Source organism: Lactuca saligna, chromosome 5 (assembly GCF_052625555.1).
Source record: "Lactuca saligna cultivar CGN05327 chromosome 5, ASM5262555v1, whole genome shotgun sequence".
NCBI classification, from domain to species: Eukaryota; Viridiplantae; Streptophyta; class Magnoliopsida; order Asterales; family Asteraceae; genus Lactuca; species Lactuca saligna.
In genome coordinates, this window is record NC_136421.1 from 135,679,694 (window position 1) to 135,704,928 (window position 25,235).

The 25,235-nt window shown below is 40.9% G+C and overlaps 1 protein-coding gene across 1 annotated transcript; it reads right to left on the bottom strand.

The window, feature by feature from the left end:
• Positions 1 to 22,383: 22,383 nt before the first annotated feature.
• Positions 22,384 to 23,475, bottom strand: LOC145045744 (F-box protein AUF2-like). Its single transcript, XM_078994070.1, has one exon. The coding sequence runs from the start codon at positions 23,473 to 23,475 to the stop codon at positions 22,384 to 22,386; it is 1,092 nt and encodes a 363-aa protein (XP_078850196.1).
• Positions 23,476 to 25,235: the final 1,760 nt, after the last annotated feature.

Here is a 25,235-nt window from a genome sequence, read left to right on the forward strand (position 1 = left end):
ATATCATTTTGCACTCCTTACCATCGTGCTATGATCAATTCCGCATGACATATCACATGAACAAGGAAGAGGTCACCCTCAGCAAACTTCAGGGACTTCTCAAGACTGCAGAAACAGGTCTTAAGGGGAAGTCGGTTGCTATCACTCCTACTCCAGACTCAACTCTGGTCTTGGCAATCGGGCAAAGTCGAGGGAGGAAGAGAAAGAGATCTTCAAAGGGTACCAAGGCTCGGACCCTTGATGGCTCTTCTTCAAGTGGAACCAAGAAAGGTTTCATTACTCCTTCTTCTGACCCAAAAGAGGCTGAATGCTTCTATTGCCATGAAAAAGCTCATTGGAAGCGAAACTGCCCAAAGTACCAGCAGGATGTGAAGGATGGAAAGTCAAACCCAACCATGCAGGTATTTACACTATCATTTCTAATAACTCACCCCATTCGAAATCTTGGGTCCTTGATACCGGTTGCGGTATTCATATTTGTTGTGACTTGCAGGGACTAGGAAGAAGTGAGAATGTGGAGCAAGGAAGAATAAACTTAATCATGGGGAATAGAAAAGTTACACCTGTCACCAAGATTGGAGTTTATACTTTATTGCTAAGTAGTGGGTTAAATTTAGATTTGAATAAATGTTGTTATTCGCCAGAAATGGCAAGAAATATTATTTCCTTTCATGCATTGTACAAACAAGGTTTCACCTTTTCGTTTGATAATGAAGTTGGTTCGATTAATGCTTTCTTTAATAATGTTCTTTATTTTAAAGCATTACCTTGTGATGGTGTGTATGAAGCTGTATCTATTGTAGATAACTTAGGAAATAATGTTTTGTGTATTGATTCTACTAATAATAATAACTTGGATAAAGCATCATTATGGCATTGTCGTCTTGGACATATAAGCAAGAAACGCATAAGCCAACTCCAAAAGGATGGAGTCTTGGAGTCGTTTGACCTAAAGTCAAATGATAGTTGCGAATCATGCTTACTTGGAAAAATGACAAAGTCACCCTTCACAGGCTCGTGTGAAAGGGGTGAAGGTTTGTTGGACCTTATACACACGGATGTGTGTGGACCATTCAAACATGCCACAAGAGATGCTAATCGTTATTATTTGACTTTTACTGATGATTACAGTAGATATGGATATGTCTACTTAATCAAGCATAAGTCAGAGACTTTCGAGAAGTTTAAGGAATTTAAACAGGAAGTCGAGAATCAATTGGGCAGGAACATTAAGATGCTTCGATCCGATCGAGGTGGTGAGTATCTTAGTTCAGAGTTCCTCGACTATCTAAGGGAATGTGGGATTGTCTCACAATTGACACCTCCCAGGACACCGCAGTTGAATGGTGTGGCTGAGAAGCGTAATCGAACCTTGTTGGACATGGTTCATTCCATGATGAGTCGAGCTTCGCTACCAATCTCATTCTGGGGGTATGCCTTAGAGACTGCCGCCCATATCCTTAATCTAGTCCCTACAAAGAAAGTTGCCAAAACTCCTCACGAGATGTGGACTGGTAAAGTACCTAAACTAGACCACATCAAGATTTGGGGCTGCGAGGCTTTCGTGAGACGCGAGACTCATGATAAGCTCGAACCCCGAAGCGAGAGGTGTATTTTCATCGGCTACCCACAGCAATCCTTTGGTTACCTCTTCTATAGACCTAGTGACAATGTGGTCTTTGTAGCAAGAAGAGGAGTCTTTCGAGAAAGAGAGTTTATAAGCCAAGGAGACAGTGGGAGGCAAGTTGATCTTGAAGAAATTCAAGAGTCAAGTGGTGAAGGAACTTCAAACTCTAGCCCTCAACCTGAGGAGGAAACTCCTGTTGAGCCAATTGACGAATCTGTACCTCTGAGGCGTTCCACGAGAGTTAGGAGTGCACCTGAGCATTACTATGGATTCCATATTACTGCAGAAGGTGAGACACTTATTAGTGATGAGACACTAGTAAGTCAAGATGACCCTAACAGCTACGAGGAAGCCATGGCAGGCCCCGAGTCTGCTAAATGGAAAGAGGCTATGGATAGCGAGATACAATCCATGTACGACAATCAAGTTTGGAACTTGGTTGAGAATGTACCAGGTCGAAAGACGGTAGGGTGCAAATGGGTCTTCAAGAAGAAGACCGACATGGATGGTAAAGTACACACTTTTAAGGCTAGACTGGTTGCAAAGGGCTTCTCTCAAATTCCTGGAGTGGATTATGATGAGACCTTTTCTCCGGTAGCCAAGATTAAGTCTATTCGGGTTCTGTTAGCCATAGCCGCATTTCATGACTATGAAATTTGGCAAATGGATGTCAAAACCGCTTTCCTTAATGGGAAGTTGGCTGAAGATGTTTACATGAGTCAGCCAAAGGGTTTTGTCAGTAACGAGTACCCTAATAGAGTGTGTAAGCTTGAGAAATCCATTTATGGATTAAAGCAAGCACCTCGCAGATGGAATCTTTGCTTTGATGAAAAGGTCAAGGAATTTGGCTTTTCTAGGAGTGAAGATGAATCTTGTATATATGTCAAGGCTAGTGGGAGTATAGTTAGCTTTTTGGTATTGTATGTGGATGACATACTACTCATAGGAAACGACATTCCAACCCTGCAGGAAGTAAAGTCCTGGCTTGGAAAGTGTTTCGCTATGAAGGACCTTGGTGAAGCTGCCTATATTTTGGGGATAAGGATCTTGAGAGATCGGAGTAAAAGACTAATTGGACTTAGTCAAAGTACCTACTTGGAGAAGGTTCTGAAGAGATTCAGAATGCAAGACTCCAAGAAAGGAGAGTTGCCCATCCAGAGTAGCGCCAAGTTGAGTAAGACACAAAGCCCTAGCACTGAGGCTGAGATAGCAGAAATGAGTCGAGTACCTTATGCTTCGGCTGTAGGTTCGATCATGTATGCTATGACGTGTACTCGACCTGATGTAGCCTTTGCCTTAAGCATGGTTAGCAGGTTTCAGGGGAACCCTGGCAAGGCACACTGGACTGCGGTAAAGAATATTCTCAAGTACCTACGAAGGACTAAGGACTAGGTCCTTACCCTCGGTGGGAGTGATGACTTGAGAGTTGTAGGGTATAGTGATGCTAGCTTCCAGACTGATAGGGATAACTTCCGCTCTCAGTCGGGCTGGGTCTTTACCCTAAATGGAGGAGCAATTTCTTGGAAGAGTTCCAAGCAAGAGACAGTGGCAGATTCTACTTGTGAATCAGAGTATATTGCAGCTAGTGAAGCGGCAAAGGAGGCTTTATGGCTGAGGAACTTCATTGGAGACCTTGGAGTTGTACCAGCTATTAAAGAGCCAATGGAAATTTTCTGTGATAGTGAAAGTGCTGTTGCCTTAGCCAAGGAACCAAGGAATCACGGGAGATCCAGACACATCGACAGAAAATACCATTTCATCAGACACCGGATCGAAGAAGGACTCCTCGTGGAAAAGAGGGTATCATCAGATGAGAATCCAGCAGATCCCCTCACGAAGGGACTGACTCGGGTTAAGCATCTCCAGCATGCTCGGAGCATAGGGCTGAAGGATGATATTAGATTTAGTAGTTAGATAACCTCGAAATTTGTAAAGTGTAATTGACATTTGATGATGAATAAAAGTGTTTTATTTATGAGTAAAGTGTTACTATCTCTTGTCGATCGTTTACTATATTTCTTTTGCATGTTTTGACTTCCAGAATAATTTTGTTTGGTATAACATATTATTCAAACCTCCACAGTCGGTCATATGTCGGAAGTAGGTATGAATCAAGACTGTCATGTTTGGCTGTAGAGGTCTGGGACAAGGCTACAATAATCATGAGTGCTCATAAGTTCTGAGCATTGGACTCAACCCACGCTCACTGGAATCACTTCATGGAATTCTATCTCGAGTGATCGTGAGACGGTAATATCATATAAGTCTTTAAACCTAGAGATATGATTTGTTACTTACAAGTTGGTTATGCATTGATTGTACGAAAAATGCATTGGTAACTCGATGTTATAAAATCGTGCTCTTATGTGTAATTCAATGAGTAGTAGAACAAACATATGAGTCGAAGTTTATCTGTTCCTTCTTGGATTAGAAGCTGATATCTGGGCCCCTCGATGATTTTGTTTTGACCTATGTACCGGGCCCGGTCAGAACTAAATTGATGTGTTCAATGAAGTTCTTTGTCAAACAAATCGAAAATCGGGAAACAAATTGTTGGACAATAAGTAAGACATTGTTCCATGTATTTGTCCGACTGATATCTAGAACAGAGGATTATATGATCACTTATCTTAAATGGCGTACCATCATCTTCTCAGTTTCGAGAAACCTTGAAAAGAGCTACAATTGCCGATCGGTTCCTGAAGTCATACTTGCAGTAATAGTTATTAGACTTATCCAAGTGGGAGACTGTTGGATAAGGTGTCTAAGTCCATAACTATTTCTGGTATGTACTTGACCCGACCCGGCATGGTCCATTTGGGTTGCATAGCACCATGTAATTGGATAGACTAAATGAGAGAAATAACACTTGGAGATTATTAATATATTATAAGTTCTAATATATTAATAATATTATTTGATTAGTTTGATCAAGAATTAATTTAGAATTAATTAAGTGATCAAAAGATAACTAATTAAATATATGGGTTGATTATGTAAATCATCCATATCTTGTATAGTGGGCTAAAAGGCTCCATGGACTATCAAGTTGGGTTCCACCCATAGGATGCTCCATGGATGCTCCATGGGAGTTACAAACCCATGGGTCATGGAAATGAAGAGTCATGACACATTAGGGTTTAACCCTAGATGTGTCAACACTATATAAGTAACATGTTCTCCACCCAAAATTGGCTACACTAAGAAACAAGAGGGCTTGGCCGATTTTGAGAAGTGAGTATTCTCTCATAAGTTCTTCCAAGAGCATTTGGTGTTGTGTGAAGCATTTGAGGCATCACACTTGGGGTGCTAGGCTCACAAGGTTTCAAGGAACACAAACAACAACAAGGTAAGTTATTCTATCTATACTTTATGTTAAAATTGTTCCCCATGTATGCTAGATAGGAATATAACCTTGGAATTCAACTTTGCATGACAATTAGACAAACATAGATCCAAGGTTATTAGGGTTGCATGTACAGTTAGGAAGTGTTAGAATGCTCAAAACCCATCACGCATAACATAATATGAGCATAATATTTCAACATTATAATAAATACACGAAAGAATACATACCAGCCACGACATCGGGCGCTGCGTGGACCTCCTCCGCGGTCAACTGAAACGCTCTCCCACGTGCCCTCGGCGCCTCGGCCTTCACTGGCCCACTCCCGGTATCTCTGATGGCAGCAGGGGCAGATCCCCGAGGTGCTCCCTGAGCTGATCCCCGCAACTGTGGACACTCCGCCTTCCGGTGTCCAGTCTGGTTGCAGTGAAAACATACTGCAAACCCCTTGGGGCAGTCCTTGGCCATATGCCCTTCCTTGCCACATTTGTAGCAAGATCCCACTCTACACACTCCATCATGACCCTTGCCACACTTTACACATGTGTGGCCCTTCTGGCTCCCTAATTTGGGATCAGGGGGCTTGGCCCGCTTGGCTGCCGGCTGGAATTGTGCCGGTCGCCGATCCCTCCCATGAGACTCATCCTCCTCCCTAGCCTGAGTCTCCAGCTCGATCTCCCTCTTCCGGGCATTTGCCTGAAGCTCAGCAAATGTCCAGTATGAGGAGTTCACCACGAACTCCCGAATGTCTCGTCTCAAGATACTCAAATACCGACTCATACGTGCCTGCTCAGTGGACACGTGCTCAAGGCAGAACATCGCCCTCTCGTGAAACATCCTGGTAATCACCGTAACAGACTCAGTGCCCTGCTTAAGGGTCAAAAACTCCTGGGCCAAACGCTCCCTCTCCACCTGGGGAACGTACTCATCTTGGAACATGGCAGTGAACCTCTCCCAGGTCACTGCCGTAAGCTCGGCAGGCGAAAAGTGTGCTGTGTGACAAACTTCCACCAGTCCTTCGCTCCCAAGCGAAGCTGGTTCAGCGCGAACCGTACTCTCAAATGCTCAGGAGATGAGCAAGTGAAGAAACACCCCTCTATGTCAGAAATCCATCTCATAGCCGCCACCGGGTCCTGGGTCTCATCAAACTCCGGTGGTTTCGTGTTGCTGAACTCCCGGAACAGCAACGCGTCACCACCCTGCGGCCTAGCAGCAGCAACAGCTGCAGTGGCCGCTGCAACCGCAACCTCAGAAAGAGCGGCATAATGCTCGTCAAAGGTCTCAATCAGCACGGTCTTAATAGACCCGAACATCTCTGGTATCTCTGCCCTGATGACCGCAGCCACCTCCTCATGAATGATCTGTCGGATCTCCTCATCACTAGCTCCGACACCCTCCGGCATATGACGTGTCCTCACCATGATCAACCTCTGAAATACAACATATGATAAATTAGAATCCGCTCGAGCATACTCATACTCGACAACCCATCCCTCCTTGATCCTTGGTATACCGAAGATTCTTACTTGGACCGTGCACCGCCCCGGTGCTTTCAGTAGTACGGGCCTAATACTACTGTCCACACCGTCTCAGTACACACCCCAAATCCTCCTCTTCGGATCCTAAATTCCAAGTACTCTATCACTCTCTAACAGATCTCTCATAAACTCCTCGCTGCTCCCTAATCGCTCTCAAGCCTCTCATAGCAGCTCACCTCTCCCTAGGCTAAGGCATCACAAATCAGGGCACTCTAGTCCTAATAAGAATACCTAGCCTACTCTAGCAAGAGAATACATCATATCAATTTCCATAAACATATAATATAAGGGTATTTTGGGAAATTACCGTTCGAGCGCTGACTGATCGTACACACGTCTCTTCTTTGAATTTCTCTAAAAAACTTTTACTCTTAGAAAAGTTTAGTTCTCTTTTTGAAAATATTCTACAAATCCTCAGTTTGAGTTCAAATACTCCCAAAGGTGTACCCGAATCCCTCAAACCAAGGCTCTGATACCAAATTGTAACACCGTAATTTCAAAACAAAATTTTCAAATTTTTATAAAACATAATTCATTTAATATTCAGAAAACAACCACATTTTTTTATCCAATTCAAGTAAATACAAAATCCCAAGATCTCAAATCATAACTCCCATGCGTGTGTACTGATCAAGCTGGCGCCTTCCCGTGATCGTCACTAGTACCTGAAACAAATAACATCAAACACTGTAAGCACAAAGCTTAGTGAGTTCCCCAAAATACCACATCTAACACATATTAGCCACTCGAGGCTATAACTCTGTGGGACCGTGCACCCAAACTCTGTGAACCCTCAGGTTCTAACTTTGTAAACATGCACAATGTAAATCACATAGAAATAATGCAGTACAACACATAACATACATAGCATACAAATACTCTATCACATAACTCTGGTTACCTACTCAAGGTAAAGTATAGTGAGAAGACTCACTTCGCGTGTCTCGGAAATTCGTAAATCCTGAAATCACTAGTGCTCGATCTCCCGAACTATAGTCCTCTATAGCACAATACATCTCTAATTAACACTTTCCCAACTAAGGTTGACTACTCTTTAACAAGTCAACTTAGGTCAACGCTAGTCAATGGTCAATGGTCAACTTTGACCAGACTCGGCGAGTGCACAATAGCGACTCGGCGAGTCCGAGTGTATATATACTGATTTCCCTAGAATCCTCCCTTGACACGTCGAGTATTCACCTAACTCGACGAGTTCCACCTGGCATGAGTTGTGGGGCCACCACGACTCAACTCGCCGAGTCTCAAGAACAACTCGGCGAGTCCAGCTTGATTCAGTCCACCTGACCACTCTGACTCCCCCTAACTCACTGAGTCAACCCTCCCCAACTCGGCAAGACCACTCGCTGTGTGGTCAGGCAATATTCATACTACTCACCGAGTCTATTCTTCAGACTCGGTGAGTCCGTGCCATGCAATGACTCAAACTTGCTCATAAGGTCAGATCCAGTTCATTAACCCATAGATCCAGTCCTTCCAAGCTTGTTTAGCACGTAAAGTCACTATCTTGATGCACATACAATATCTATGTGACCATATATGATGCTTTTGTCTCAAATACTACAACTCAAGGTCATAAACTCCATTGCTATACATAAAGCTTGATGAGTGAGGCTCTCTGGACCTCTATGGATCCAGATCTAGAGCCTCAACACAAGAAGGGAACTATTTGGCATCAAATCAACCCAATAATATCCATAAGAAACCCTAAATCCCATTATACTTTACAAAACAGAAGATGAGCCGAAATCATACCTCTAGATCGATGATCTAAGCACCAAATCCACATTATAGCAACCTCCTTTGCTTCCTCTTGTCTAGAACCTCCTCCTTCTTGCTAAATAACACACACAAGGTCAAGAAATGCTTCTTTTCTTTCTCAAAACGTTCAAGAACTCAAGGGTTTCTCTCTAAGGGTTGGGTGAGCACAAATGACAGCCATAAGGCCCTTTAAATAGGTCTCAGACCCCGGAAATTAGGGTTTCACCACACAGCGTGGACTCGCCGAGTCCACTCTTGGACTCGCCGAGTCCGGACGCGAACCCGTGCCCAATACCGCGATCCTACTCGGCGAGTTTGAGCTCCAACTCGCCGAGTCCACTCACAATTCCCAAAAATAAGCCAAAATAAATACTTGGAAATTCCGGGCTGTTACAACAGGTCAATGGGTCTCATCTTGTTTATCGACGGTATCGTTTTCGAGACTCTACTCGCAATACATGTCGATGGGTTTTTAGAGTACACCTGGTGAATACACAGTTGAAAACACCTACAGGTTGCGAGCCTGCTAGTGTCCATTGGACTGTCTAGAATAGTTCGTGGTTGTCATCCATACTCTGCTGGATGACGGGGCCATCAATTGGGAAAAAGGCTTCTCTCATGGTTCACCTCTCACCCTTACCTCATGGTCTATATTACCTCTTCCTCATTTTATTTTTGTCACACAGAAACTATTTCATCTACCTATGTTTTACCCAACACATTTTGTAGATAGAAAATACAAATACAGTTTAAATCATTGAAAACATGTATAAAACATTCATCCAGCATAGATAGCAAGTATACAGATAATATGCACACATAGCACGTAATTTATATAAAATACTTCATATCTATGTGTAAGCTGAAAGTAACTATGCACTCACCTGAAAGGTGATGACTTAGCACTTGGACAGCGGTTCGATACTCTCAAGACAATTTCCTTCGATAAAACCTAGTACCAATACCACTAGGGTTTAGTCTAACGATAACCGCGACTAATTAATAGTCTAGCTATTATTATTATATAAGCGTTAAATAACACTCAATATAACTCATAATAATATCCCAAACAATTATTTTAAGGTCCTAATAATGTTACTATAATTAATTAGAAGCTATATTAAAACTAGCGTAGGCGTAGCTCACTTACAGCGGGTTTTTCGCAAAACCGGGCTTCGCTGGAGCAGAGTTTCCTGAGCCGAAAGGCTCTTTTCTTGGAGCCGTCGGGCACTCCGAGGCTTCCGCCTTGTGCTAGGGAGTTACCCTAGGCTTTGGGGGGTTAGGGAGGCTTAGAGAGAGAGAGAGAGAGAGAGAGAGAGAGAGAGTTTAGAGAGAGAAAGAAGGGTTTGAAGGTGTGAAATGAATGGAACCCGGCACCTCTATTTATAGGGGTGATGACTGGCCTACTCGCTGAGTAGGAGGACCTACTCGCCGAGTTGGTGCATGTGGCAACCTTCTGGTGGTGCCACGTGTCCAATTCTGGTGGTGCCACATCACTCCCTATCGCGTATCAGCCTTCAAACTTAGAAAAATCATAACTTTCGCATACAAACTCCGTTTTCGATGTTCTTTTTTTTCAACGCACAGGTAAATCGAGATCTACAACTTTCGTTTAGACTCCGTCGGCTAATTCAGGACCGGTCTCAAATTTAACAGTAGGAGGCGTTTAGACTGTTAAATGACCGCGAAGAATTCATAATTCCTTCATACGGACTCCGTTTTCGTCTGTCTTTTTACTGTTGAGTTCCTATTAATGAGATCTTCAACTCTCATTTAGGTCGCGTAAGCCAAAAACCGCTCGAACTAAAATTCGAGTTTCGGGTTGTACACTGCTAAGCCGAATCTTAGAAAAATCATAACTTCCTCATACGACGTCAGATTTGGGCGTTCTTTTTATCGACGCTCTTAGTTTAACATATTCTACGAATTTCATTTAGATCACTAAGGCTAAAAAGTCCTCCATCGTAAATTCACTATTTACGCTTCCCGGTGTCGTGCCGGTTCCGTCGCGAAACTTCGACGGGCCATAACTTATTCGTTATAACTCGGATTTCGGCGTTCTTTATATTTACAGAAACCTTGTGATATATTCTATAACTTGGTTAAGATTATTTATTCTAAATAATCTTTTGTTGAAAAGTCATTTTCGCCCCCTGTTGCCTCTAAATTGACTAGCCCGGATCTGCGGGCGTTACAACACGTGTCTACTGAGTAGGCACGGATGAGCCGTTATTTGAGTATTTTGAGGAGAGACATTCGGGAGTTCATGGCGAAATACTCATACCGGACATTTTCCGAGCTTCAAGCAAATGCTCGGAAGAGGTAGATCGAGCTAGAGACTCAGGCGAGGGAGGAGGCGGAGTCTCAGGGGAGGGACCGGCGACCGGCACAGTCCCAGCTGGTAGCCAAGCGGGCCAAGCCCGCTGATCCCAGAGTAGGGAGCCAGAAGGGCCGCACTTGTGGGAAGTGCGGCAAGGGTCATGATGGAGTTTGTAGAGCGGGATCTTGCTACAAGTGTGGCAAGGAGGGGCATATGGCCAAGGACTGTCAAAAGGGGTTTGCAGTCTGTTTTTACTGCAACCAGACCGGACACCGGAAGGCCGAGTGTCCGTTTTTGCGAGGGACTACCTAGGGAGCACCTCAGGGATCTGCCCCTGCTGCTATTAGAGCTACTGAGAGCCGGTCAGTGAAGGCCGAGGTACCGAAGGCGCGAGGGAGAGCCTTCCAGTTGATCGCGGAGGAGGTCCGCGCAGCGCCTGATGTCGTGGCTGGTATGTATTCTTTCATGTATTTATTTTAATATTTAAGATTTTGTGCTTATATTATGATATGTGTAGGTACTTTTCTTGTGAATTTTGTACCTACTTTGGTGTAACTTGACTCGGGTGCGAGTCGATCTTTTATATTGTTGGCTTTTAGTCAGCACATCAGTATTAGTCGAGAGGCGTTGAGTCGACCTCTGAGAGTCTCGATCGCCGACGAGAGATTAGTGTATGCCACGGAGGTGATTCGAGGATGTGTACTCGAGATTTTCGGTGTAGATTTTCCTATTGATCTGGTCCGATTGCGATGGGGACGTCTGTGTCATCGTAGGCATGGATTGGTTTAGCAGATTTGGAGCAGTTATCGACTGCAAGCGACAGCTGGTGACTATACGAGACCCAAGTAGGGGAATTCTTATGGTGTACGGCGAGGGTACCCGTCCCGATTCAGCGTTTTGTTCGGCTACTAGAGTGAGGCAAAGTCTACAGCAGGGCTGTAGTGGTTTTGTAGCATATGTGATGGATACGAGAGTTGGTGCAGGGAGACCGAGTACGGTTGAGGAGTCCCGATATTGCGGGAATTCCCGGATGTTTTTCTCGACGAGTTACCGGGTGTGCCTCCCGAGAGGCAGGTGGATTTTCGCATTGATTTAATTCTGGGGGCAGCACCTATCGCCAAGGCACCCTATCGCCTTGCACCTCCAGAGATGCAGGAGTTATCCTCGCAACTTCAGGAGCTGCTGGGGAAGGGGTTTATACGGCCGAGCAGCTCGCCGTGGGGAGCACCGATCCTGTTTGTGAAGAAAAGGATGGTTTGCACCGAATGTGCGTAGATTATCGAGAGCTGAATAAGTTAACGGTCAAGAACCGTTATCCTTTGCCGAGGATCGACGATTTGTTTGATCAGCTGCACGGAGCATATTGGTTTTCCAAGATTGATTTGAGATCTGGATATCATCAGATGAGGGTGCGCGAGGAGGATATCCAGAAAACCGCATTCAGGACTCGTTATGGGTATTACGAGTTCGTGGTGATGCCATTCGGGCTCACTAATGTGCTTGCAGCGTTCATGGATCTCATGAATAGGGTATGTAGACCGATGCTGGATCGATCAGTGATTGTGTTCATTGACAACATTTTGGTGTATTCAAAATCTAGGGAGCAGCATGAAGAGCATTTGCGGGAGATCCTCAGCATGCTAAGATTGGAGAGGCTTTACGCCAAATTATCCAAGTGTGATTTTTGGTTACGAGAGGTGCAGTTTCTTGGTCACCTCATTAACCAAAAGGGGATTTTGGTTGATCCAGCCAAGATCGAGGCGATGATGAGTTGGGAGGTGCCAAAATCTCCTTCTGAGATCAGGAGTATTCTAGGGTTGGCCGGCTATTATCGGAGGTTCATCAGGGATTTCTCCAAGATTGTTGTTCCTCTCACCAGGTTGACCCGGAAGGATGTGGTGTTCAGCTGGGGCCCAGAGCAGCAGGCTTCATTTGAAACTCTTCGCCAGAGATTGTGCGAAGCCCCGATGTTGACTCTTCCATAGGGGATGGAGGACTTCGTGGTGTATTGTGATGCATCGATATCTAGGTTGGGCACGGTGTTGATGCAGAGGGGGCATGTGATCGCGTACGCATCGAGGCAGCTGAAGCCCCATGAGGCAAGGTATCCCACCCACGATTTAGATTTGGGGGCTGTGGTGTTCGCCCTCAAGATTTGGCGCCATTATCTGTATGGGGTTCGGTGAACGATATACACGGACCACAAGAGTTTGAAGTATTTGATGGATCAGCCAAATCTGAACATGCGTTAGAGGAGATGGTTGGACGTGGTAAAGGATTATGATTGCGAGATCTTGTACCACCCGGGCAAGGCTAATGTGGTAGCCGACACCCTGAGTCGTAGAGCAGAGAGCGCCCCAATTCGGGATATTTGTATGAGATTGATAGTGATGACTCCGGTGTTGGACACCATCAGAGAGGATCAGGCTGAGGCAGTGAGACCGGAGCACCACAAGAGAGAGCGAGTTATCGGGCAGGTGACGGATTTCGTGACCGATAGCAGAGGGCTTATGACCTTCCAGGTTTGGATTTGGGTACCGTTTGTTGGAGGAACGCGTACCATCTTGATGGAGGAGGCACATAAATCGAGGTTCTCGATCCATCCCGGAGCCACTAAGATGTTTCTGGATCTTAAAAAGGACTATTGGTGGCCCTATATGAAGAAAGATGTAGCGTGGTTTGTTGAGAGACCGCATGGTAAGTTGCAGCCACTAGAAGTCCCAGAGTGGAAATGGGAACAGTTATCCATGGATTTTATCACCAAATTGTCGAGAACAGCGAGGGGTGTCGATGCAATTTGGGTGATAGTAGACCGTTTGACAAAGAGCGCTCATTTTCTCGCCATTAGTGAGAGTTCTTCTGCGGAGAAGTTGGTAGAGATATATGTGAGAGAGGTGGTATCGCGGCATGGGGTGCCGATCTCGATTGTGTCAGATCGAGATATGTGTTTCACTTCCAGATTTTGGAAGAAATTTCATGAAGAGTTGGGTACGAGGCTGCATTTTAGTACCGCATACCACCCACACACCGACGGACAGAGCGAGCGAACGATTCAGACGCTCGAGGACATGCTCTAAGCATGTGTGTTGGATTTTGGCGGAAGTTGGGACACGTATTTGCCCTTAGCGGAGTTCTCCTACAACAACAACCATCATTCGAGCATTGGTATGCCACCCTTTGAGTTGTTGTATGGGAGGAGGTGTCGGACTCCCATTTGTTGGGGAGAGGTAGGGCAATGAGTGATGGGTAGCACGGAGATCGTGCTTCAGACAACAGAGCAGATACAACAGGTCAGGCAGAGGTTGTTGACCGCTTAGAGTCGCCAGAAGAGTTATGCGGATAGGCGACGATCCGAGCTTGAGTTCCAGGTCGGTGATTATGTTCTTCTGAAGGTATCTCCTTAGAAAGGAGTGATCGGATTCAAGAAGAGGGGCAAGCTAGGGCCCCTGTATATTGGGCCATTTAGAGTGATCGTGAGAGTGGGCAGGGTAGTGTATCGCTTGGAGCTACCTGCAGAGTTGGAGCGGATTCATAATACCTTCCACGTGTCTCAGCTGAGGAAGTGTATAGCCGACGAGTCGGCGGTAGTGCCATTAGAGGACATTCAGGTGGATGCGAGCTTGAACAACGTGGAGAGACCAGTTGCGATTATGGTTCAGAAGATCAAGGTTCAGAGGAACAAGGAGGTGCCTCTGGTGCAGGTTCAATGGCAACATCGGAAAGGATCCGAGTTGACTTGGGAGTCAGAGCGAGTGATGCGTGAGCAACATCCGGAGTTATTTCAGGGATGAGACTTCGAGGACGAAGTCTGATTCAAGTAGGGGAGGATTTTAACATCCGGAAATTCAGGTATTATATTTATTCTTTTAAATTTCAAGTTTTGTGTAAGGACTCGGCGAGTTGATGCGTAGACTCGCCGAGTAGAGACGCGAATCATTATCCGGGTGGACGGCTGGACTCGGCGAGTCCATGCTGTTTAATGAAACCCTAATTCCTCGGGTTTAGGGCCTATTTAAAGGGCCTTATGGCCGTCATTTGTGGCTACCAGACACCAAAGAGAAACCCTAAGTGTGCTAGAGCGTTTGTGAGAGGGAAAGGAGTTATTTCTTGATCTTTGTTGGTGTTTTTCCAAATAGAAGAGGACCAAGACAAGAGGAGGCTGAAGAGGGTGCTAAGCTAGTGATTCTAGAGCTCAGATACTTCATTTTGAGGTATCCATTCGAACCCTTCTTTATTTTATGATGCGATTCTTAGAGTTAGGGCTTTTTAGCCCCATTAGAGGATGATTATATGGAGTAATTGGTCCCTTCTCGTGTTGGTGATGTAGATCTGGACCCAAAGAGGTCCAGAGACCCTTTCCCCTTGAGTTTTATGAGCATTAATGGAGGTTATGAACTTAGGGTGTCACCTTAGAGGCCATATCTTCAAATAAGGCCTTTGAGCCTTTGCATGTGCACCAAGATGTTAGATTTACGTGATTATAATGACTTGGGAAGCTGGATCCATGGTTTAGAGAAGCGGATCTAACCTCAAGAGGTCAGTTTAGCTTGATCATGGCATGGACTCACCGAGTCCTTTAGCCGACTCGACGAGTAGGATGAGGGTTTTCTCGATAATCACACAGTTGGTGACTCACTGAGTTGTGGAAGTGACTTGGTGAGTCAGAGGGAATCTAGAGGACAGAGTGCATGATGGTACTCACCGAGTCAGGAGACGGACTCGGTGAGTTGGGTCAGTACATTTCAAAGATTGTGAGCAGTGATGATTTACAGAGTTGAGGTTGACTCAGTGAGTCGAATAAAGACTAGGAGAGTGAAGAGCATGTGTGGACTCGCCGAGTCACAGTTGCACACTCGGCGAGTTTGGTCAAGGTTGACCGTTGACTTCGTTGACTTTTGGGGTTAGTCAATGTTTGGACCTTAGAGTCATATGAAGGGTAGGATAGTCTTTTACCCTTCCTAGTGGATGTATTGAGAGGAAGAGATTAGCCTAGTCCCGAGGGTTGTATTAATTAGGGTATTTATTTCATGTGATTAGGCAGAGGCTAGACCAGAGTCACCGAGTAAGAGATTTACTGAGACAATCCAAGGTGAGTCTTCTCACTATACTTTACCTTGAGTAGGTAAATAGAGTTATGTGATATATATATATATATATATATATATATATATATATATATATATATATATATATATATATTGTTTGTTACACTGCATTCTTCTATGTGATTTATGTTGTGCATGCTTGCAGAGTTAGAACCTGAGGGTTCACAGAGTTTGGGTGCACGGACCCACAGAGTTATAGCCTCGAGTGGCTAATATGTGTTATATGTGGTATTTTGGGGAACTCACTAAGCTTTGTGCTTACAGTGTTTTGTGTTATGTGTTTCAGGTACTAGTGAGGATCGCGGGAAGGCGTCGACTTGATCAGTACACACACGGGATTTTTATGGTATGAGATCTTGGGATTGATATATGTTATGAATTGGGTTTCAAACAACGATGTTTTTATGAATAATAAATGAATTATGTTTTTATAAAATCCGAAAAATTGTTTTGGAAATTTACGTTGTTACAAGAATCTATCAATGTTAACACATTAAGCTGTCTTGGACATTCTCTGTGATGCAGTAGGTAGCTGACCGTGGCGTGGGATGCAATGTGTAATCGATTGTTTTATCCTTTAGTGACCTCGACGCAGTCAAGGATTGCGACTGCGGCATGGTGGTCAGTGGTGGTTGACCATCGACTTTGACTGTTGATTGTTAACTTTTTGAATAGTTTGACTTTTGGTAAAACTTGGGTAAGATTTAGTAATTGACCAAGGACTGGTCTCGGTTTGGAATTAGGTGGCTTATGTTAGCTGCTTTGTTGCTGAGGGTTTCTGTTGATCTTATGCTGGTTCGCTCTGGTGAGTATTATCTTTATACTTTATACTGCATTATGTATCCTCTATATGATAGGATGTGTTATCCAGAGATATGTTGTTAGGAAGATAAACTTGTTATTAGTTGCATGTGTGTGGGATTATTGTGTATCTGTATGATATAACTATGTTGCCATTTTATGTTTTGAGTTGATGGTGGTCTAACTATGTGTTGTAGGCCAAGATACTACATGCAGACCAACTTCATGTTGAAGGCATGAGGGCGGACCAGCTACATGCTGAATGCCAAGGAGGACCAACTATGTGCTGAAGGCCAAAGCAAACCAACTTTGTGTTGAAGGCCAAAAGGTGTGGACCATCTACGTGCTGAAGGTCGGGGAGGACCAACTTTCTGCTAAAGGCCAAAGGGGGAAGACCAATTTCGCACTAAAGACCATGTTTGTATGCATTGTGTGTATATTGTTGTATATGGTATTTTAGGGAACTCACTAAGCTTTGTGTTTATAATTTTGTATTAAATGTTTCTCAAGTACTTTATCAGTTTATGGGAATGCGAAGGCGTGACTATATACGCATCAACAGTTTTTATGATTCGAGAGTATGTGTTACTTTCCTTTAAAACTCTGATTTTGAATTATGGTTTATGAATAAATTGTTTTTCCTTGAGTGTATCCTTATTAAAATGGATGTTTATTCTATTTTAAAAATGAAAATAATGTTCTGAAAAATCAGGATATTATATGTAACGCCCGTAGATCCGGGCTAGTCAATTTAGAGATAACATGGGTTGAAAATGACTTTTCGACAAAAGATTATTTAGAATAAATAATATTAACCAAGTTTTAGAATATGTCTCAAGGGTTCCGTACATACAAAGAGCGCCAAAATCCGAGTTATAACGAAGAAGTTATGACCCTTCGAAGTTTAGCGACGGAACCGGCACGGCACAGCGAAGATGTAAATAGTGAATTTATGATAGAGCTTCTTTTAGCCTTAGTAATCTAAATGAAAGTTGTAGAATATGTTAACCTGAGAGCGTCCATAAAAAGAACGCCCAAATCTGACTTCTTATGAGGAAGTTATGATTTTTCGAAGTTTCGACTTAGCGGTGTATAACCCGAAGTTCGAGTATTAGATCGAGTGGTTTTTAGCCGACATAACCTAAACGAGAATCGAAGATCTCGTTATTAGTAGCATAACGATAAAAAGACAGATGAAAATGGACATCGGATGAAGAAGATATGAGATTTTAACGGACCAATCCTGTCCCGAACTGTTAAAAATATAACTTTAAAAATAAAGTCAAAATTAGCCGACGGAGTCTAAACGAAAGTTGTAGAGTATGTCTCCACCTACGCGTGGATATAAAGAACATCAAAAACGAGTTTGTATGAACGAGTTACAAATTATAATAGTATATTTACGTATTAAAATAAAGTATAAATCATATATACGTACACATATATATACATATACATATATCATTAGAAAGGTATCGACGATGCGGTCATTATAAGACTAATGTTGAGTTCTTTGGACATTAGTTTAGTACAAATATCATTAAATCCATTTAAAATAGTATTATAGAAGGGTGTTTAGTTGTTTATATAACTAAAAGGTCATTAAGTAATTATGGAGGGTAGTTTTTGAAAAATCAATTAGTATAAATAAAAGCCTTGGGCTCTCATATTTCTTGCACCATTCTCATGATTCAAGAGTCTTTCTCTCCTTATCCCCCGAGCATTTCGGTCCCTCATGATTCGACTTCTCTTTCTGCAGTTTTTAGTATAGTAAGGTGAGCGTTGAAGCATTGCACGAATCTTTCTTAGAAAGATTCAACGACGAAGTTCGGCCCCTGCAGAGCCCGACTCCTAGCTAAAATCCCCTTGTAAGTAAGTTATGCTTACCCTATTTTAATATAGCTTATATTTAAAATTAATATTGTTATTATGAACTTACAATAAACATTTGAGCTATTATGACTTATATAAGTGTCGTTGTAATACGTTTTAAACTACTCGCGGTACGGGGAATCTGGTTTAAAGGGCCGCATAGGGTTGTTGGATTTCAGAAGTGCTATACGCCAAAATGGTCCTGCCCTGCGGTGTTTTATGTCTGGCCCCTGTCTATACATAGTGATTGGAATGTATTGTTTAAACGCTTATATAATAATAACAATAAGACTAATAATTAGTCACGGTAAATATTATACTAAAATATAGTGATAATAATAGTAGGTTTCGTCAAAGGAAATTATTTTAAAGTAAACGAAGCGTTGTCCGAGTACCGAGTCACCACCTTCTCAGGTGAGTGCATGGTTACTTTCATCTTACACATAGATATAAAGTGTTTAATATGTATTACGTGTTGTAAGTGCATAGTTACTTTCATCTTACACATAGATATGAAGTATTTTATATAAATTACGTGCTATGTGTGCATATTATCTGAATACTTGTTGTCTATGCTGGATGAACGATTTTATACATGTTTTGAATGATTTAAACCGTATATGTATTTTATATCTACGATAATGTTGGGGTAAAACATGGGTAGATGTAATAGATGGAGTATGAGTTGGATGATGAGTTGAGAGGTGAAATAGACCGTGAGGTGAGGATGAGAGGTGGATGATGTGAGAAGCCTTTTTCCCAAATGATGGCCCGTCATTCAACAGAGTATGGATGACAACCACAGACTATTCTATACAGTCTAGTAGAACACTAGCAGGCTCGCAACCTGTAGGTGTTGTGAACAATGTGTTCACCCGGTGTACTTTAAACCCTAGCGTCCATACAGACTTGGTGCCTAAACCTTGGTGATCATGCAGACTTGATGCCTAAACCTTGGTGATCATGCAGACTTGGTGCGTAAACCTTGGCGATTATGCAAACTTGATGCCTAAACCCTAGCGACTATGTAGACTTAGTGCCCGTTGTGTAAACCTTGGCGATCATGCAAACTTGATGCCTAACCCCTGGCGACTATGCAGACTTAGTGCATGTTGTGTAAACCGTGGCAACGATGGACTTCATGACGATTCCTTAGGATGATCCTTAGGAATAAATGAACGAGAAATAGTTGATTCTTAGGGTAGATCCTTAAGTGTAAAGACGATAACGGGGATGGGTAATTGGGTTGATTGTTTGATGTTTAAACAGAATAATTATATTATTGTGGGTTGAAAACCGTATGTACTCACTAGGTTTCCCAACCTGACCCACTCAGTTTATTTATATCACAGGTGACGATCTGAAGTTACCTTACACTGAGAGATTAAGGAGATATAGATCACTAGTGATAATGAATGTAAGTTCTGTTTATGCTTATGTTTCTGTATTGATGATGACATCCCAAATGTTTTAAAATGAATTAAAAATACTTTTCTTCAGAAATGCTTTAATAACGTGTTTATCATGTTTTACTGGGAACAAATTCTGGAAAATTTTTATTAAAAGAGGTACTCTGATTTTATAAAGCATAAACAAAATCGGTCTTTTCTAGCCGTGAAAATAAGGATGTTACATTATAGAAGTTGGAGGATAATGTGAGGATTGACATTGAAGAGTTTGCTTTTACCGATAACATGGTCTCTTATAGGCTAGTTTGGAGGCAAAACATTAGGGTTGATGGAGAGTCTCCACCTTGCATATAATTGTCTTTTGATCATTATTTGTCGATAATGATTTCCGGCTTGTTAGTTTTCTAATTATTCATGTATTGTTTCACCTCTTTCTAATTTTTTTTATTATCTTTTTGTTTCACCTCTTTCATGTATTGTTTCACCTCTGTCTAATTTTTTTATTATCTTTTTGCAGCTTCTCTGTACGCCTCTTTAAGAAGTACCCATGTTTATGTCTTACTGTACGCTATGACTTACTTTTCTTTATTTTCCCATTCTACAAGTTTTTGTTGTGAACATATTGGAGATCATCTTAGTAACGCAATCAATTTCGTCAAGAAAATACATGATTGTGAACTTCTATGTGTCCTACCACATTTTGCGGATTCTCCAGGTGCTATAATGCTATTGCTATTGTTATCACAAAAACAACTACATAGTTATTTTATGTTGGGATAATGACTTAAAAGGGTAATATATTTTTTGATTTGTACACATTTGGTCACTGAGTTTTTTTTTTTCGTCCACATTTACCCCTTCAACTTGTTAAACTGTATACATTCAGTCCTTATGATTGGCAACTGCAAGTTACCCGGTAAAAATGACTTATTAGGGTAATATATTTCTCACTTTGTACATATTTAGTCCTTAATATTTTTGGACACATTTAGTCAGGTTTTTTTTTTTTTTTTTTTTTTTTTTTTTTTTTTTTTGCAAATTAAGTCATTTTTTTGTACTCATTCAATACTTATGAATGATTTTTTAGTTTTTTCTCACGAAATCTTACGCAGGACATTCATTAATGAGGTGTATGGGGCTTTTGATGCTTATATCCATCGCAATCTCGACTACTTGATTGCTTAGGTCATGTGTTCTGAACGTCATAACTTCTTCATATGATCTCGGCTTTTAAAGATTTTTATATCCATACGTTCGTATTTTAGTCTACTACAACTTTCATTTATATTACTCCCATTAAAAAATAATCTATTTTTACTTACCATTTTTATATCCATACCTGGTAGCGGATTTAGTATGGTCCCGGTGTTGCACCGATAACAATTGTTTTTTCTATTCACAGTGGAAAAATTTTCGCTTTATTTTTTTACGTTTATACCGATTTTCCATGTATCAACAACACCTATTTCATCTCGGCAACACCTACTATGTATTACTGCGTCTTCCCTATCCATACGTTTTTTATGAATGCATGTATGTATGTTTTTTATAAAATCGTTAGTAAAAATATATTAGATTTTAACGAGGGTAATCTTAATGAAAGTTGTAGTAGACTCAAAAAATGAACAATGTGAATAAAGATCCATAAAATTTGATATCGTATGAAGAAGTTACGATGTTCAAAATACAAGACCTAAGCCAAACCACAAAACTTACGCAACCAAACAGTCGAGATCGCATTGGATATAAGCATCAACAACCCCAAGCACATCATCAATGATTATCTCACGTAAGATGTCGTGAAAAAAACCTAAACAAATCATTCATAAATACTGAATGAGTACAAAAAAGAACGTATTTTGAAACAAAAAAAATTTAAGGATTAAATATGTACAAAAATATTAAGGACTAAATGTGTACAAAATGAAAAATATATTACCCTATTAAGTCATTTTTTCCGGCTAACCTGGAGTAACAGGTCATAAGGACTGAATGTGTATAATTTAACAAGTTTAAGGGGTAAATATGGACGAAAAAAATCTCAATAACCAAATGTGTACAAATCAAATAATATGTTACACTTTTAAATCATTATCCCTTTTGTGTTATGTGATAATTCTAGTTTTTTATTCAATATCCATTCATTATATTATACAATAATTTTTTTTAATTAATATATGTGAAAGATATAAACAATTTATGCATTATAGAGTTGTACAATACAACACTTTTAAGTTATTACATGACCCTTGATGACTTATTATGCCTGGATCCAGTTAAATTCTATGAATGTGGAATAGATAAATAATGTTTGTGCAAACTCTACATTTTTTTTAAACTGATTGAGACTACTAACCGAACTACATTAATGTATAAAAATAATATGAATAAAAAAAACAAATTTATTTACCTATAAAAGCATAAAGTGTAACAAGTTACAAAACAAACATCACATAATAAGGTTGTTTGTGAGTCGCAGTAATTTTTTTTTACCCTCGATATAATTGAATAATTGATAATGTATGAAGCAATACAATACCCGCGTACAAAAATTCAACTCAAAAAATTCAAGATTTTTTTTTTTTTTTAGGTTTCTCGTTGCATCTTGTCCTTATGATCCACCAAAATCAAAGTTACAGCTTCACGAAAAACTTCTTCTTCTGAATCAAATTCCCAATTTATTATATCATTATCGTCATACTCAAGCTGACCATCTTCATGATCATCATCAGAGTCTGAATCAGTCTCTGTGTCGGTTTCAGTAGGAAAAGCTTCGTCTCCCGGATGATAAAGTCTTCTCCCTACTCTCACAACCACAAGAGATACTGATTTCATGGCATAACCAGATGATGGCAGACGTAATACAGGAATATATGCAGATTTCACGTTGATCGTCACTCCAATTCCATTTCCATTTCCGGAGATCCTGGAAACATCTTCAGGCGACAAAGAATTTCTTAAATCGAGAATCTCTTGTGCTGTTAAGCAGATTTTACCCCCTTTTCTCGAACCTGCAATTGTGATCTCACGAAGCATTGGATGCTGAACTAATAAACATGACATGACATTCCCCCATTCGATGGAATCAACAACACCATGGAAAGAAGAGTAAAGTCGTAATTCGAGTTCCTCAGCTGTAACCTGGTTGATTACAGCTTCCTCCGTTTGCTCTGATTTTCCGAGGATAGATTGAGCGAAGAGGAACACAAAGGTTTGTAACTTGAAATCGAATTTGGTTTTCCAATTGATTAACGATGGGAGAAACCCGTATCGAAAACCCCCTTCTTTCGGGTCATCTTCATCATCATCATCGGTGATGAAAACAACATCAAGAGCTCGAACCATGGTGAACTTTTTGAGAAAAATTAGGGCTTTCTGGATCTGAGGCCGAAGGGAGGTCAAGTATTCCATTTTCCGGTCGATAAACCGATCGGCGACGTCTTGTAAAGTTGTTTTGGAGAAATCTGAAGTGGGTTTTGGCGTATTTGGCGGGGATATTGAGATAGAAACAGAAGGCATAAGAGGGATTGATGAAGCAAAAAGTTTGGAGATCAGAGAGCACCGAGACAGGAATTTGAAGTCTTGTTGACGGATTTTTGTTAGGATTAAGACGAACAGATCATCAGGGAGCTTGCTAAATTGATCTTTTGCCTCTGAATCTGACCTGTTCATGCTCATCTCTAATGTGCGTTGAAGATGAAAGATGGCAGATGGAGACTGGTGGTATGCCTCCACTTTTGTGGTTTTTGTAAAGTCATGGCCTGCACTTTTTGGGGTTTACAATGGCGTTGACGTTGTTTTCTGCAAAACTTCTATCTGTATACGTTTGAAAAGGGTTACATTTTTCACTTTTGGCACTATATTTACAATTTACAATGTGTATTATACATACAACAATCCTGCATCCAATATTTAATTTAAGAATTAATTTCACGATATTTTGATCACCACTTTTTTAAATTTTATTAAAGTAACCACGGTAGGCCCACTATACAGAAAATGACAAAAATCACATAAGTTGTTTTTGTTAAAAAATACAACCAATCCCATGAAATGGTGAGTGTTAATCGGCGATGTCACTTTTCCAATAGTAATATACTAATATTGTTATGGTCTTGCGAGTTATTATTGGTGAATCTACTTTACGTACATTCAGTTTTACAATTAGCATACGTATAGGATTGCTAGGTAATCACGAACAGCATTTAATTTTACATATAAAGACAACAATGAAGACGAGGACCAACAACCAATACGATATGATATATATTATCGAAGAAGTTGATAATTTTTAAACAATGTTTGATAATGTTGATATAGTAGGGTTTGTTAAAAAAAAAAAAAAAAAAAAAAAAAAAAAAAAAAAAAAAAAAAAAAAAGGTGTTTGAGAGTGTTTTTTGAACTCTAAAAGTGTTTTTAGATAAATATGTTTATTGACTTATTAGTGGTAAAAAAAGTTTTTTAAAAAATGTTTGGATTAACTTTTATCAAGGTTGCAAAAAACGCTCGATGTTAGCTAGTCGGTGCACTGGGGTCAAAGGATTAATCGGTTAGGCGGAGATTAATCAGAGGATTAATCGGGTACCATTAATTGTTAATTTGTTGAATTTTAAGAAATTAAATATGACTAATATCATATTAAAGTTCGTAAATACAACTAATATGATAACAAAATAGGTAATACAACACTAATCATGTCTCAAATAGTTTCCATTAAGATAAAACTTGTTCAAAATGTTAAAATTTCATCATTTTATAACGTTTCACTCATTATGTATGCAAGGATTAATCGCTAGGCGGCCTCTAATCAGTCGAGTAGCGCCTAGGGATTAATCGGAGATTAATCGGGATCTAGTCGGGATTTTTACAACAATGACTTTTATTATGAAAAAATCATTAAGTCAATAAGTTTAAAAATAAATGTTTGGCATAAAAATTGGTTTTTAAAGTAATTTTGGTTAAAAAACCAAAAACATTTTCAAAAGGGATAATGTCACTGTAGCATATGGAACTTTTAACATTTGGCTAATTTGGTCCTTAAAGTTTTTTTTGGGTACATTAGACCATTAACTCGTAACTGACCTTTTAATTACACCATTTTAGCCACTTTTAGAAGGTTTCCCGGTTATACAATGCCATTTTGTCAGTTAATATATATTTTTTGTCTAATCCGATGCCACGTGAGATATGCCACATCAATTAATGAAATACGACGCTTAAAGCCTTTCGTGTTCAGCTATCGAACTTCACTAGTCTTCTTCTTCATTATTGAGCTGTAAAAGAAACTGATTTAGGGTTTGTGAAGCATTCCTGTGATCGAGCTGAAAGAAACAAAGAACTCATAACAATGGCACAATCGGAACCTAATAGACTATTTGCGATGGTGGAACTCAACTACCAAGGGGTATTTATTCGAAATCCTTTCTCTTACACTGGTG

Excerpts from the sequence above, each read along its gene's own strand:
- LOC145045744 (XM_078994070.1), bottom strand. The coding sequence starts at position 23,475 with ATGAGCATGAACAGGTCAGATTCAGAGGCAAAAGATCAATTTAGCAAG.